This window comes from Varroa jacobsoni, unplaced genomic scaffold, assembly GCF_002532875.2.
Source record: "Varroa jacobsoni isolate VJ856 unplaced genomic scaffold, vjacob_1.0 scaffold_1167, whole genome shotgun sequence".
Taxonomy (NCBI): Eukaryota; Metazoa; Arthropoda; class Arachnida; order Mesostigmata; family Varroidae; genus Varroa; species Varroa jacobsoni.
This window is the reverse complement of record NW_019214069.1, coordinates 140,466-156,899: the sequence shown is the minus strand read 5'-3', so window position 1 is coordinate 156,899 and position 16,434 is coordinate 140,466. Positions and strand designations below refer to the sequence as shown.

General features: G+C 37.8%; 2 protein-coding genes and 1 long non-coding RNA gene across 3 annotated transcripts; 1 reads left to right on the top strand and 2 right to left on the bottom strand.

Annotated features, from left to right (window-relative positions):
* Positions 1–200: 200 nt before the first annotated feature.
* On the top strand, positions 201–13,201 carry LOC111267291 (tonsoku-like protein). The gene is made up of 11 exons (XM_022845442.2): positions 201–713; positions 1,437–1,603; positions 1,823–2,025; positions 2,395–2,678; positions 3,210–3,395; positions 4,073–4,356; positions 9,442–9,762; positions 9,918–10,056; positions 10,342–10,496; positions 11,150–11,462; positions 11,681–13,201. Exons 1-11 carry the CDS (start codon positions 505–507, stop codon positions 13,056–13,058), a joined length of 3,639 nt encoding a protein of 1,212 aa, XP_022701177.1. The 5' UTR covers positions 201–504; the 3' UTR covers positions 13,059–13,201.
* LOC111267305 (uncharacterized) lies at positions 5,605–8,747 on the bottom strand. Its single transcript, XR_002684517.2, has 2 exons — positions 8,280–8,747; positions 5,605–6,111 (listed from the first exon to the last, which is right to left on the bottom strand). It is a non-coding gene; the product is annotated as an uncharacterized LOC111267305 (long non-coding RNA).
* Positions 13,202–13,256: 55 nt separating the features above from the next.
* LOC111267300 (ER membrane protein complex subunit 2) lies at positions 13,257–16,424 on the bottom strand. Its single transcript, XM_022845459.2, has 7 exons — positions 16,104–16,424; positions 15,715–15,828; positions 15,109–15,173; positions 14,649–14,878; positions 14,255–14,456; positions 13,843–13,998; positions 13,257–13,486 (listed from the first exon to the last, which is right to left on the bottom strand). Exons 1-7 carry the CDS (start codon positions 16,114–16,116, stop codon positions 13,367–13,369), a joined length of 900 nt encoding a protein of 299 aa, XP_022701194.1. The 5' UTR covers positions 16,117–16,424; the 3' UTR covers positions 13,257–13,366.
* Positions 16,425–16,434: the final 10 nt, after the last annotated feature.

Here is a 16,434-nt window from a genome sequence, read left to right as displayed (position 1 = left end):
AGTAACGTTTCGCAGGACCTAATGAACAATGTATGTGCCCTGTAGTTTTACCTTCAAGAACAGTAGGATAAGCTCGATTAGCCAATAGGTGTACTTGCAATTGAATGACAGTATTTATAGGGTCAATTAAGAGTCGCGTCTGAACATGGGGCCCAACCACGCAGTGGCGCGAAAGTTATGATATTGAAGCCCATCCGAATTCACGGGTGCGTAATGTTCGATTTGTCGGAAGTGCATCTTGTATAAAAATATGATAAGCAAGAATAGATGCGGCACTGAGACGTGAAAGAAGAAGAGCTTAGATGTCGCCATTGATGTGGGTTTTAACTGGAACATTGTCATTACCAACGACGGCTTAGCCAGAGCAGCTGCGTGGTTTAACTGTTAAAGACGTCAGAATTTCTAACAATTTTCCCTACGTATGAGCGGAGCATACATTGAGACTACTGTGTTCAGCAGAAGTGACAGCATATACATTGTCCAAAAGTGTTGTTGATCTTGGCGATGAGTTCGGTTATCCGGAAATTAGAGAAAGCCTGTCAGAATGCCCGCGAGCGCAGAAATCGTCGCGAGCTTGCCAACGTTTTGGAAGAGTTGGCGTGCGAACTTGCCGAGGACCGTCAATGGCAGCGGGTTGTTGAAGTCCGATCGGAGCTCCTTGAAATCTTACGTAGCTCTGCTGGACAGAAACTCGAGTTAGCACGATGTCACCGGTAGGACACCATAAGTTTCTTCGTGCGCAGTAATATTTATTCGCTTTTGTATGCATAACCCTTTCCATTGGTTGTATTTTTTTAGGTTATTAGTATAGTAGGTAATTAATTTAAAAAAAAAATCGTATCTTGTTTGCGATATGTTTGCCAGTGACTATTTAGATCTTAACTGCAAAACTTCACTAAACGCTAGTGCAATATAGTTATGTCGTTCTGTTTTTTGTGTGATCCGTTATAAATGCTATCTTAGAGCAGATCTTTACAGTGTTTTTATCTTTGTGCGTGTTACAATGGCTCTATATCAAGTGAAATTTGACCTGAACGAATAGAACTCCAATAAATAAAATAATAATCAGAAACTTTTAGAGGTTCTTGTATATTTGTTACTGTTCAATTATCAGTCGGTGTTTTACTTGCTTATACATGCTGAATACGTGAACATGTAAATACCGTCTCTATATACATTCACATACCTAAAATAGTGAGGCCCATTTTCTTTCAAAAATATTTTACCAAGCTTTTCGCTTTGTCTTAACTTAGCTATATAAATAAGGATTGCTTGGCGTTTGAACATTTTTTGCTCACTTCTATCGCACGAGGCAGCTTCCTACGCAATTGTGTTATTTGAATATTGATGAAGGTGCTATGTGAGACCCTTCCTTAGATATTTTTTTCATAGCTACTAAAACAATTCATTCTAATGTGTTGTTCTTACTATTACAGGTTTATTGGTGAAGCATATCTTGAGTTACGTGATATAGATACTTCGCTGCGAAATGTTCGATCATACCTCAAACTCGTGCAAGAAACCAGTGATTTAGAGAAACAACGGGCCTACACAACTCTCGGTAGAGTTTACGCCGCCAAATATGACATCGAGGGAACACCAGGTACGCCCAATCTAATCAAAAATGGCTTTACTGTATGACCTTATATATTGTTTGTATCATGTGCCAGATGCAAAATGCTTTTGGAATCAATGACTTGTTGATTTACCAACTAACGGCTCGTTGATCAGATGCAAAATTAGGTAATGTTCAGTGGCGCATGGTGGTTGTAATATATACTATAATCTATTTTCGTTTCTATTTTTCTAAATGTATGACCAGATTCCCTTCACAAGGCGATCCAGTTCTACAATTCGGCCCTTTTGCTGGCCTTACAGTTTGAAAAGGATAAGCTGCTTGATGTAGAGGAAGCCCGCCTAATGCGTGGCAGATTGCTTTATAATCTTGCTCTGACGTCACAGAGAACACGTAATGATAAAGGTTCAATCAAGTATCTTGAGCGTGCCATCTACACGTTGCGACAGGTAGGTCACTGCCTGCACATCCAGGATGGTTTTTCGGAAAATTTGAAAAACCTTTTTTCGGTTAAGCCATTCGTCAGATGCGACAAAGGAGCTGAATTATATATAAACTTAAATGCAGTCCCAAGAAGCCCAAACCAAAATCCTTAGTTGTATGCTATTCTCCCAGCAGGAAATTTAAATGGACGTTTAGTGCCCTGCGAGGCCGTGAATGCCTGTAAAATCTTCTGACCATCGTTTGCTGTATGTTAAACATCCGTACTATTCATGCCACTAAGATCTTGTAGGCACCGAATTGGAGCTATTAGAATAAACATGACGCTGTATAATTAGACGGCACGGTCCATCGTAACTACTTATCTCTTTTTTCAGTTGTCTGGGACAAAGTTGGACAAAGAATCAAAGTCAGATTTGTATAATACGCTTTGTGAGTTGTCGGAAGCACGAGGGCATATACAGGATTTCACAGGGGCGGCCGAGGCAGCGAAAGCGGCTTTGGCTATTGGTCGAGAAACAAAGAATTCGGCTAGGCGCGGTGAGGCGTATATGTTGCTAGGGGTAGCCTTTATGGTGGGGTCTCAATGGAAGGATGCCCGTCAGGCCCTGAACCATGCTCGAGTTTATGCAAAAAATATGGATGAACCTAAAAGAAACAGGTAGGAATTGTGGAACCCTTTGGATATTCTTACCACCGAAGTATTATTGGCAACCCATCCACTATTCTGGCTACTTCGCTCGTGATAAACAATAATATCTCATGTGTCTACATCTACTATAGAACATTTTAAACGGGGGCTAAACTGAGCTAAAACGTTGTGGTCTTTGTTAAGTAATCAAAACACTTTGATTGTAGTTGTATTGATTACTTGTCTATTAGTCGACCTCAATAAACTGGTACTGAGTATTCGTAAACTCAGTAATCTGCTAGAGACTTTTCGTAAAGTCTCCAGCAGATTGAACTAACAGTTCTCCAGTTTAGGCTGTGAATCGCCGTGAATTACTGGAAAGTTGTTTGAACAACATTTTTGAGTGAGTCATAATACTTGGATAAGCTGCCGTCATGGCTAGTCCGTTGTTAAACCATTCAGGCCTGAAACTTGCTGAAAATATATATTTTATCTAGACGGATCACAACTAGTTCAATATGAATAGCGTAATATTTGCACTTTTCTAAATGTTTGTTTCAGCTTAATAAAATATCTGAAATGTGCTATTCGTTTGGAGCGGTGGCATGAATTGTTACGCTCAGGAGAAAGTGGGCAAAATGAATTATTTGAAAAAATAGGGGACACACTAATTCAAGTCGGAATCCATTTGGGAGCTATAGAAGCTTATAAGGCTATTGACGAACCCTTCGCGCAAAAATGTAAACGGTAAGATATTCTTGTCAAAAGCCGTATTGGTAAAATTGATTGCTGTTTTGTGTGTTTCTTAAGCATGTGTATTTATTATTGAAACAACATAGGTAAAGTAATCTGGATGTGTAATTATACATAATGAGAAAAATGGTGCATTGCTGCAATATTTATTTGGATTATAAACGTCCTTAAACACATCCTATTATAGACAAGTGATAGCGGGTCATAGTTGACACAGAGCAAGAAGACCCACGATACAGTACCTTACAGTTTCTAATGTATAAACCTTGATAGACACATACAATTTAACGCCTAAGGCTCCGTTTCGTTACATATATTTTTAATGCGTGATTGTCACAACAGTGTTCTGATTTTTCGAAAACTACAAATCCTTTCTGTAAACAATATAAGCCTTCATCCCTGTTGTTGATTCTGCGATTGCGCTGACAATAGGCCACCTAGATTATTAACTTACCATGATATTTAATTTGTAAAAACATGACATTTCGTGTGCAAAAAATGATAAGGTTCTCTGCAAGATGTAACAAAACAGCGCTCAAGGCTAATAATTTAGTTTGCTCCATTTATTTATTAAGCATAGCACTAGCGCAGAAACTTATACCAGAGATTTTCGGGTTCCTAAGCCTACGTAGATCAAATAGCCTTCCGTACGTTTTATTTGACTCTTACAGATACGCCGCTGTGTGCGGCTCAATTGCAGAAACGTATGCTGATCTAGCAGAATACGTAGAGGCAGAAATCTGGTATCTGAAAGAAGTTACTTATAGAAACGAAGATGATTACGAGGAATTATGCAGTGTCTACCTGTCACTGGTCAACTGTGCGCTGAAGCAAAAAGATCAGGAAAAGCTTCTCAACTTTGGCCGAAAAGCAACGGAAAATGCAACGAAATGCCGCCAGGGCTCCATCAGAAAGAACGTGTACGACAAATTGGCTAAAGCGTACTGTGAAATCGGTGGGTGGCATTGGAATTGATTTCTGCTATGTTTAAGGTGGTTTTTTTAACCCTCGGTGGTGAGATGAGCAGCTCAAGTTGTTACATTTAACGACAAACACAGTTTCGTCTGTTTTACTTCTTCTGTTGCGGTGGCAGCGTTTCAACAAACACTGCTACATGGACTTGAACTTATTGTGTGAACTTTATCAAAAGTAGACTGGCATATTTCTGAATATTTCGGTGATTATGTAACAATATGAATCAATTCTTCTAGAAAACAAAGCTCCTTAATTGTGCTACGTACTAAAAAGCTTGTTTTATATAGATTAAATTGTATCAGTCCTTCTTAAAAGGTTAAATTGTATTCATCAGTAGAAGACTCCTTGACAAAAGATCCATATTGCTAAGAACTATTCCTCCTATCACTTGAACCGCCCAGATCAAACTTATAGCTGGTATTAAACGCTATTTGTGAATTTCAGTTGTACGTAATTCAATCTATAAGTCAGATGCATACGATAGCCGACTATGATAACCGTTGTGACAATTAGCTTAATGACCTTAGTTTGGTATCTGCATTGAATAATGCGTAAGAGAAAGTTTACATTAAACGATAGGAGCTTCACTATGATCAGTGAATTACTTTTGTTAGTTCTTTTCATGATGTAGAGATAGATTGCCGGACCACTTTGTTATCGCAAAAATATTTCAAAGTTGTTGGCTGATTTGTTGGTGCAAACAGTCAAACACGTTTTCTTCTAGCACGGCCGATAAGTTCCAAGAGAAGAACATTACCAATCACCTCCAATTTAGTGCATATACACTAGTGTAATTGTAAAATCAGGCAAAAAATTTTAGACGAGTAATCTTTGACAACCGATTATTTGGCAAGTATTACAATAATTAGTGTTAGAAACGATTTGTACATCAGCCATAAGCGTAATATTTTGAATGAAGTTTGGGTAGCTTCGCATAATTGTCACATTTAAATGCACACATATTGGAATTGACTTTACAGAAGTCACTGCTTGTTTAAACTTTATATTTTTGATATTTTATTTTCATTTTAACTTGCATTTTATCTACGGGCAAAATCTACCTTTCGCAAAAAGCAAGACATCAAAAGAATACTGCATGTCGATGATAATTAAAAGATTTAGCTAATTAAAAGGAGACAATCTGAAAGTTTTATCTGATTATTACTGTTTGTATAACGCAGTTTGTTATTTGTACTCTAGTTTCTAAATGAATTAACGAATCTCTGTATTGAAAACATTTTGTTTTTACGTATTACCTTTATTTTCACTATGCATGAAATTATGCTATAAAGCGGTTACAATTACCTGATTATAATACAACAGACGGAATACTGAATGGCTACAGGGTAAGGCTACCTTTTGGTAAGATGACTAGGAAGATATGCAAAAAGACATTGAAGAAGAATTATAGACATTCGTAGCATGGCGTATTCCCCGTACCGATTTCGCCAAGATAGTAAAGATTTGTACCAAAGGGGCATTTATCTTTTGCTGTACGACAGCACTGCTGCATAATACGGCAGTGGCCTCCACTAAGTACCGGTCCTTTCGAGTAGCTGCTTTTACAGTAAGAGGAAAGTTGAGTAGTGCATGTCGGTGTAGCCGAAGACGGTGGCAAAGGTTGGGCTGCTTGACACAGTTGTATAACAGATGTTGCCAGCAACAGTATTACTAACAGTAGATTTTTTTGATTGGACGGAACGATCCAGCTGTACATAGTTTGCATTCTAAAAACCTGAAAAATTAAGAAATCAATGTAAGCCATTTTGCTAGCACATTTTCTCATGCTTGGCGTACTTTCAACGGAGACAACTCGATCGTTTTTAAAAAATAATTTAACATTATATGAGACTTACTCATATGACCGAGATCTAATGCCAATTTGGCTATATTGTAGGTGGTTCTTTGGCTTTTAAATTGACGTATTAGGTATGTCCGTTCGTACTACAGAAACTGGGAAGTGTTGGTTGTATCCTAGATTTAAGGCTGAGGTTATATATTATATATAATATTGGGTGTCAAAAAAGTATTGACTGCCTTCAGACCAAAATTAAAACAAATTTTGCTTATATTTTAAAATAATAGTGCTGAACTTATTGTGCTTCATTTTATCCATGATTTTACGATTTTTTCTGGTAGTCCTCACTATGGAACTTAAGTGATTTTTGCATCTTTCCATTGAAAGTAAACTGACATCATTAAAGGAGTTCTGCGGAGACCAGGATAGAAGGTAATCTGATGGTGCAATATCCTGGTTATACGGTGAATACACTAAAACTTCTTTTTCAAATGTTAGCCCGGTAGCTAAAGATGTATCTCGTGCGGCTTTGTCACTTTTGGCGTCGCTTTTGTTTACTAGCTTCAGTCGATTTTTCTCAATACATTGTGGTAATCTCGTTAGTTGTTGAGTAAAGATCCGAATTAACTGTTTTGTAGCAACTCATAGTGCACGATTTCTTTCCAATCCCACCAAACATACAGCTACAAATCGCGGAGCTTTTCCTCGTTTTGGCCAGGGTGTTTTGAGCTCAGTCATATGTAATCTACCTTCCACCACCCATGATCAACCGCTTTAGAAATGGTGCGAATTAGTCGCGTCTTTGTGAAGTTTCGCAGATGGAAATTCGATCGAATAACTTCTTTTGCGGTAATTTGCGTGACATCAAACATGGGCTTCTGTATCCAGGTTTTTCAAAAAGATTAAGACTCTTCGGTAGTGTATGTGTCTTTCCTTGACGATGTCATGGCTACTTACTTGTCGGTTTTGCTCAACATCGCAATAATTTGATCGTCATAATTGGTCGAACACTACAAGGACCATCACGGCGAAATTTGCAAAAAACGAAGACAGGATCATCTTTGACCCATTTCTTGGAATAACACTTCTCAACCATAAATTGCACAAACTTTATAGGCTAGAGCAACTTTTTGTGGCTTCATAGGCATATTATAAAATAGAGCGAATAGAAATTTCAGAAAAAAATAGGCATCCTCTCGGTTTATATATATATATATATATATATATATAGACGTCTTTCTTTTTGTTTATTAAGTACATAAGCACCAATGCATACATGTTTTAAGCAAGCTACTGTTTAGTCAGATATCATCCAACTGACTTACAATATACAGCATTGCTTTTTGAAGCTAGAGCATCAGATTATGCTCTTTCTGCAGATAAATTTGAAAAGAGGATTTCGGTGTTGACGATACCAAAATAATTAGTTATGTGAAAAGCTACGCTTTATATTATATTAGTTGGTTATAGGCGTAGATTTATCACAAAAAAATGTACACACTGTTTGTGATTATATTTAGTTCTGTTATTGTTTACATACGAGTTAATGGAATTAATGTACATTGCTACCAACGGTAGGCTATTGATTCAATTACGGCTTTGGAATCGTTCAGTATCGTCAGTTTTTGTGGCATAGGCTTACCCACAAGAAAAATCTATTGGTGTCACATCTAGAAAACACGCAACCTGTTCTGTAAAATCTCTTCGTCCAACTGATCCATTTGGAAGATTCATGTAATGATATGCTCTCACATATTTACAATGGTCCTGCACAAGTGCACAAGGGGAAGTAAAGTTAGCTGTTATTACCAAGGTTCACCCTAGTATTTAACAAAATAGCTTCTGGCAACAAATAATCGGCCCTGGTTAGTAAACTGTCAAAAAAACAGTAACTAAAGTACAGGTTGACCTTTTTTTGTTCAATATAAAATACGTAAATATTTTACAAATGTGCATTTGCAAGGAAGATGTGCTTCTACGCTCTTGCGCATAGGTTACAATAGATAACCTTTTATGTAATTTAAGTCTTTTTGCTTTCATTTTGGTCTGAAGGCACACAGGTGAAAAATATCAACACTTAATGAAGAAGGCAGTACGATACTTACTCTTTTTGGTCTTATATGATTCATCAAAGCCAATCCGTTACAGCTTTTTAAATATGCAGCTATTACATCAGAGCAAACAAAAATATTGTAATATCACAAACAAGAATTTTCGTCTGAGGCGTCTGCTTTGCATCAGTGGACTTTTCTTACATGTTGCTGGTAACAGGATGTTACTAGGCGCCTATTGTGATGTTGACAGCAAAACCGTTTCTCTTACAGACGTTGCATCCTTTCTCACTAACGCGAACAATTGGGACTATCTAACAATGATCATATTAGCACCTCTAAGAGAATCGTTCGCCTTACTGTTCAATCCACCATATTGTGTTTATGAATAAGAATAAGATCATTTCAGACGAATGTACGCAAATGGTAAACGAGATAATTTGCCAGTAATATGTCTTGGATTCAGTAACATTTTTGATCATCAAGTTTTTACGTAAGCGCCGTGTATAGTGACGCTTACCCGAAAAGTATGTTCTTGTTCCATCAGTTATTTTGTTTCTGTCATTCGGGCGAATGTACATAATATAGTAGCTAATAGAGCGTTACTGGAAGTCTCTGTATGTACTGTCATTGGCCTCTTTCTGTTGAATTACTTGAAATTTCAAAAAACATCGGCAAAGGGGACGTAGAAGGCTCAATACTGTGGTTTAAACTTCTTTCACATTTAATTATTTCCACTTGACGCAGAGTTCAATGCGCAACTAACAAAGGCGTAGACTTAACGTAAACACCTGCTAGAAGAGGCCTTGCTAGATATACTCGCAGTATATTTGAGATATTAAGACGGTCTGTATAGCAATAGAACTCTATAGCCAATGCGGTAGTTCCATTTAATGGATGACATTACGGGTATATGGCTAGCATCTTACTGCAGAATGTTTCAAAGCAACCAAGGGTAGTTTTTCTTTAATATAAATGTAATTACTTGTGTTGGGAAATACTTTCAATAGGAAATTTACAAAGCCATTTAAAAATATACCAAGGCTCATTCAAGTATCATTCAAGCCCTGTAAAGATTAACGTATATGCTATTTTGATTATTCATCAATAATCGTGAATGCCGTAAACCTGTTCTATGTATTCTGTTATGTTACCTACGTATTGCCCAATTCTATACATAAGATTCCAAATAGTTGATTTTAATAAAAAATCTTAGGGCTGAACTCCGATGCGGAATCGCTGTCGAGTGCACTGTCCCTCCAACTTGGCGAGAGTTCAGAAGATGACGACAATGCTGAAGGTTCGACGCCAGATTCGGGTTCAGAGTCATCTGTGAACCTTTCCGACCTGTCACTCGAGGCTCCGTCGGATGAACTGGAGGGAAGCGGAGGTTCACTTAGTACAAACGATGCCAGAGGAACTCGTACGATAACGCGTAGGCTGGCCTTTGAGAAAAGAAATGGTCTAGGAGAGACACTGCTTCAACAGGAATGCATCAAAGGAAACCTGAGCATGGTCAACAAGCTGATCGCGCAAGGTAAATAAGGCTGGTCGAAACGAGGCAGAAAATAATCTAAATAAAACTTGTACACCGTGATAGAAAAAAAAACGTCCACACTGGACACTTTTGGAAGATACAGTTGATATTTTCGAGTATTTCGGGTTACGTGAGAATTTGGTTTGTTTTCGTAGGATCTGATGTGAACTCGACGGATAATGGAGGATTATCATCGCTTCACGATGCAGCGAATCACGGGTTCTTGGAGATTGCCAAGGCATTAGTGGAAGCCGGCGCGCAGGTCAATAGAGAAGGAAAAGATAATTCGCACAGGTACACTAAACGACCTTTATTCTTCCACTGCATACTTCTATTCGGAAATATGTCCAGTGATCGAACGATATGGGATACACCATTTGTCTTTGAAGAAAGTTTCGTTGGATAATCTATCTCTCATATATGTAAAAAAGTCAACTCATCTTTTCTTATGTGCACTACTATTTCCGGCCAACCTTTATGGTAAATTAAATTTTCAAGGGAAAATATTTCAAACATGTTGCAGGTGGCATGGTTTATCGATAGTACACTAGTTCTAGTTGAAGTCAACTGCATTTTCAGAATAACGCCTCTTCATTCAGCTGCGGCAGGAGGAAACTACCTGATTGTGTCATATCTCCTTGACAAAGGAGCCAACGCTAAAGCCTTGACTATCCGTGGACAGACTCCATTTGACGTACTTGAGGCTTGCGAAACCCAAGATGAAGTGTATATGTGTAAGTTTATAACTGTGATATTTAATTAACAGCTGAAATAAAGTCAAAACCTTTGTCTCCTTTGAAAAAATAGGAGCCATTCCAAAAATACAAATCTAATATATAACAGAAGTTAAATCAATGGCAATGGCTGCTTTACGTATTAGTATGTTTTCGTACCAAAGACAATTGTAAACTTTTTTTAGAAGGTTACCGAATTTTGCAAATAAAAGAAATAGCAATAGAGACGTTTTTTCTCCTTTTTAAAGACTCATTTTACAGCGATACATTCCAACTACCTACAATCACAAAATACGTTTCAACAAGAAATTATTAGCCCTAGACGGCACTGAAAGCAAACCTTTATTATACTTCACGCTCTAAAGTCGTTTTTATTTTTTCCTGAAGATCGCGCTTTACGCAATCCTTGTTAATTGCATTCACAAAGTAATCCATTATTATTATCCATATTAATTTTTATATCATCATCCAGGATTGTGAGTGTTGTCAATTGATTTCAATATTACTGCATTGCAAGAAAGACAGAGAAACTATGTACTTAAAAACTAAGGTTCGAGTCTTATGCTCGGAACAGCATTAGCATTACGTCAGACAGAAAGCATGATCTAAATAAGAGAATCCACCTCTTATTGTATTTAATTTTTTTTATTTAGCTGTGCGTGAAAAACTGCAGGCTGCTGATATTGAAGTGCGTTACCTTAAGACTCTGATTCGGCGACGTTATCAGCATATCACAGCTCCATCTCCTTTCATTCAAAGTTCAGGGGGAGCTTCTGAGCCTGTTATAATTGAGGATGACCTACCTCGACATGCACAAACACGAAGGAAAAAACAAAGACGGCTAGATGACGTTGTCGTACGCTCAAAACGGCCAAGAATTGACGATGCCCAACCTGTCGATACCAGTGAACATGATCTACCCACAATAGCTTCAATTCCTTTTCAAAAACAAACTAAAGGAAACAGGTTAGTAATACCCGAAAAATCGTAAATACCATCGTAAGAAATACATGTGAAAGGATTATTAAATGTCACGACCGCTAATAATCCTTATAGACCCAAAGAGACAAAGTTTAAGTTCCTGTTGAACTTTTATTGCAATCATTGCCTCATAACATAATCACCAAATACAGACAGAACGTGATAGATTTGTTGCCTGCGTTCATATATCTGCCATGTTACAGGCACCAACATACTCCGCCGCCAGCATCAAAAGTAAAAAAGCGATCTATGATGCGAAACATAAGCGATGATTCGAATAGCTCGCAAGAAAACGATGACCATGCAGTTCGGGAGGCTTTTGATCGAACACTAATGTGCAGCACACCTACAAAAAACGGAAGAATTTCCCCTAAAGAAGCAACAGTAGATCTTGATATCCTCAATGCGACATTAACGGATGGGCACGCGACGATTGAAAAAAAAAGTTCATCATCGTTAGGTGTTTGCAGTTATACTGAACGACCGACAGTGAACATTGCAAACTTCAATAACACGCCCGTTCACCTGGTGAGAGTTCGCGTAGAAGACCGCCTTCTGTCGATCCCCTTACCAAAAGACTTTTCAACACTAACGATTGCTTATCTGGAACAGCAGGCAGCCGACAGATATCAGACAATCGAGGGAACTAAACCCGTCGTTAATATTGCTTTAGAAGACGGAGCACTACTCTGCTCTTCAGATCCGATTATGTGTATTCAGGGTATACCAGTTCTTAAAGGTATAGTAGTGTCGTGGAATGTACCTCCCTTGGATGAACGTTTTAGGGTTAAAATCGGTGATCAATTAGCGGGCAAAAAAATTCTAGCTCGCTGTCAAGCTGCCACCGCGTTAGGCAAATTGGAACTGGATCATATGAAAATTCCGCAGGAGCTAATGGTTGTGCTCAAACACGAAGTGCATTTACATACATTGCATCTAAGCTTTGTTCATGTGGACCCAAATGCGCTATTGGCACTTATTGAAGTTTTCACCAAGCTTAAAAATTTGAAAGTTCTTCATTTAATTGGGTGTAATTTTCGAGGAAAACAGTTGTGCGATCTGTTGGGAAAATTCGGAAGCTCCGAATTGGAGGAGCTTGACTTGAGTTACAATTTCGTTGATCAATTTTTTGCCAACCTTATAAGCAGCACCTTGCCTAAAATACTTACAGCGTTACGGAAGATTCGACTCGCATCGTGCGGAATTCAAGACACAGCAATAATTGAAGCGCTTAAACATTTTCCTCTAACTACAGTTGATCTTTCCTGCAATCCACTAGGAAAGTTAGGAATCGACTCTGTAGTTTCGTTGATTCAAAATATGCCCTGCCTGAAAGAGCTAGATATCAGCAATTGTTTAGCTGAATGTACAGGCCAATATTTTGCCTCGATATTGCAAAAATGTCTACACCTGAAGGTGCTAAAGGTGAATGGCCTTATTCAGACTTCGCCTATTTTACCACACTTTGACGTAAGTGCGTGCAACCATTTGCTACAGCTTCATTCCAAAGGGAATCCCGCAATGAGTGGGAAGACCCTTACTACTTTTCAAAATGCCCTTGGACAGGTGATCATTTCGTAGGTTGATTTAGTTGAAGCAAATTATTCTACAAATTATATAGATTGTTGTTGTGTTAATACGTCAAATGAATGTATCCTTTTCTGCGTAAAACATTTTTCATTCTTCAATAGTTAATAAAGTTGTATATCGGAATAGAAATAGAATTCATGCTCTGCTTTGTTTCGAAGGAATGTATTTAGAAGTAAAGAAAAGTAAAAGTTATATATATTTCTTTTTTAATTATTTTACGTTACATTAATACAACTATAGTGATAATACACATGCAATCGCAGTCGTATAACCATATATATTAAAATAATGTTTATAGTTTATGACGACTTGTCGCCCTTTTCGTTATGCTTCGGAGTTTCTATGCTCAATTGCGCCATGAGATCTTCTACAGCTGGCTCCGTTTCTTTGTCCTTGAATTGTAGTTTTCCAACATTTTTCTGTAATAAAAGAAAAATGACTACAACGTCAATACACATAAATCAAAAGTTTCTACTTTGATGCTGAAACAGAAATCGCAAAACAATCTAAGAATCTTAACTGATAATTGCGGAAAAGAAATCATCCAGTGAACTCTATGACCTAGAGTTTGCAGAACATTGCATATTTTTATCGATACTATCATTGTGCTGAATAAATAAAATCTTTGAAAACCTTAGCCTGAATACATTTAATCTAAAAATGAGATATGTGATATGGAATCCTGAAAATTTAGTATCTTACTGTGAACATTCTAGCTCATTTTCGCCATACGGTCTTAATAGAATTGCTTTGCGTAGATGAAAAGATGATTTACCTTATACAAAGCTCGAATTTGTTCAGCGGCCCACTTAAGGTACTTCTGATTATCCTTTTTCTTCTGCAAGGAGAATTTTGGTGAAACGCTCAACCACTGCGCGGTCGTATAAAACCCGAACAACGCCGATCGATTGCGAGGGTTTAGTTTGAGTGCCTACAATTAAAGTGCATGCGTGTCTCACATGAATAGACATTATCCATATAATAATGATTATGTGCGAAGGTTGGTGCCTCCCAAATGATCACTTACATGTCGATTTTATTGGCGTTTTTGGTGAATAAAAAAAGACTGGCAATATTGGATCCGTTCGTTCTCTGATTGTTAAAAAAATGTTGGTTATTTTAATCTAGAATATTCGAACAATTGTTTGCGTATTGCAAACAAACGAAAAACACCAATCAAACCTTACCTGTGCGAAGTATGACCGGGCAAGTTCGATGCTCTCAGTCGTTCCGATAAGAAATTGCAGCTCAGCATATCGCTGATGGTAAAGGTGATTATGAGGCTGAGCCATGATAAGTTCCTCCATACAGAAAGCGGCTTTCGCGAAGTCATTTTCTATGATATATAAATTGGACAATTCCAGCCAAGCTTCTTGATCGCTCTGAAATCTATTTCAGTAAATATTCATTAATATTAATCTGCAAAAGCGAAACATTTCGTATATTTATTTTTTTCAGAACGATGGAATAAGAGCATTCGTTACAGGACATTGTAGAAATGCGCAAACAATCGAAGTTACAACTCTAACATTTTGAAGAAACTAGAATTTAAAAATATTTGAGACGGATAATTTTCGTTACTTTTTGAGATAGTCGCAAAGTTTCTCGATAGCCTCGGGTATTAAGGCCTGCGCTTTGAGCATTGCGATCCTCCGCTTGTGAACAGACGCGTTTGTTTCATCTTCAGCTAACAATGCATCATAGATCTTTGCAGCGTCCTCGAACCGGCCGAGAGCCTCTTGTTGCATCGCCTTCAAGCGCCGCACACGATGACTTCCCGGATATTGTTGGCTGAGCTGTTGTAGACATTGCTGAAAGAAATGCACAAGCTCTATCATATCAAGTATAGTATTCATCAGCTTCTACTTATACATAATTAAATTGATCACAATAAGTATTATTATTATTGTAAATGATAAAGATGGTTTGCCTTAGCCGTTAATTAGTCATTGTAGATTAAAATGACTGTTGTTTAACAAGGCAATCGTACATAATAAAACTTCTGACCACGAACAATGACTACCCTATTAAATATATTTACCTTTGACAGGTCCCAATCACGTACGTCGAACGAGGAGATCGCTACCTGTTCATAGACAATCCATCCTGAAAACACAGTGGCTCTACTTGTCACATCAATCTAAAAAGTACATGCATTGTAATACCTTTTTCGATACTGCTTTTAGCACAGTCTACGGTCCATTCTTAAGTAAAAAGGTTCTTTAGTGAGTTTAATACATCTACATTGAATGGTGTAGATCGCCTCTTTTTTGGATCACCTGTTAAACTACTACCAAACTATTTGCTTTACCCGTTAGATTTGCAGCTGGTTAATACACGATGATACAATATCCCCAGACTAAATCTATGATGAAGTATTTCGTGCGTCAACAGTAATTGCCCTCGAAAGTACTGCGAGAAAATTTGCAATATGCACCTTATAGTCAGACCACTTTCTGCGAAAAAAATCCTACACAGAGTCAATTGAACAGTCTCGTTTTGACCTGTTATACAGAATAAGCTATAATAACTTTCTGGGGAGCATTAGGGCACCTAGACCAAGCCAACTTTATCATTGAACTGAATATATATTAATTAAAAAAGAAAAGTTTTTTTTTATTTCTATAAATAGAAAGAATGCACTTACGTTCATCGCCCAGTTTACTAATAGAAGGCAAAATCGAGTCTTTAAAGAGTTCGACGATTTTCTCTGATTGACGGTCATTCTCTTCGCGACATCTCTTCAGAAAGGTACGGGCTTCTACAAGAAAACTTCCAGTTAATTAAATATAATAGGGTTCAAAAAAAAACTAATCACTACGGGAGGATGTTGTGGAGATATCGGGATAGTCAAATGCGTATCAAACGCTCGCCCAAAAATCATAATAGAAATAAAAATTCCAACAAGTTAAGTGTTTTCTAAACCACAAGTACGACAGAGATGCATAGGGAAACCAATATACGTAACATGATTCGATCTGTAGCTCATCCAAGCTTCGGCGTTCGACATGATGCGTCATGTTATACCATACTAACCAGTGAAATTCATGACGGAGGCCACGCAAACCCAGAAGACGTATGCTCTACCGGCTAAACTCAAAAAGCGCAGTTTGCTTCGCTAGTCGCACTCAAACCTGCATAAAACACCAGTTTTACAGATCGGATGAATAAGCGTCATTCATATTTGCGACCGCCCGGGACACATACAGGTAATGTGTGTAATTCTTGATGGATAGGTTTTCCACTCGTCATCGATGGTGGTGTTAATTAAATATATACAGTTTACAGTATCAGGTCACATTCGAATCTGCTAAGCTTACACGTATAGGGTTAAGAATTACACGGTGGGTGATTGTCTCGATTATAA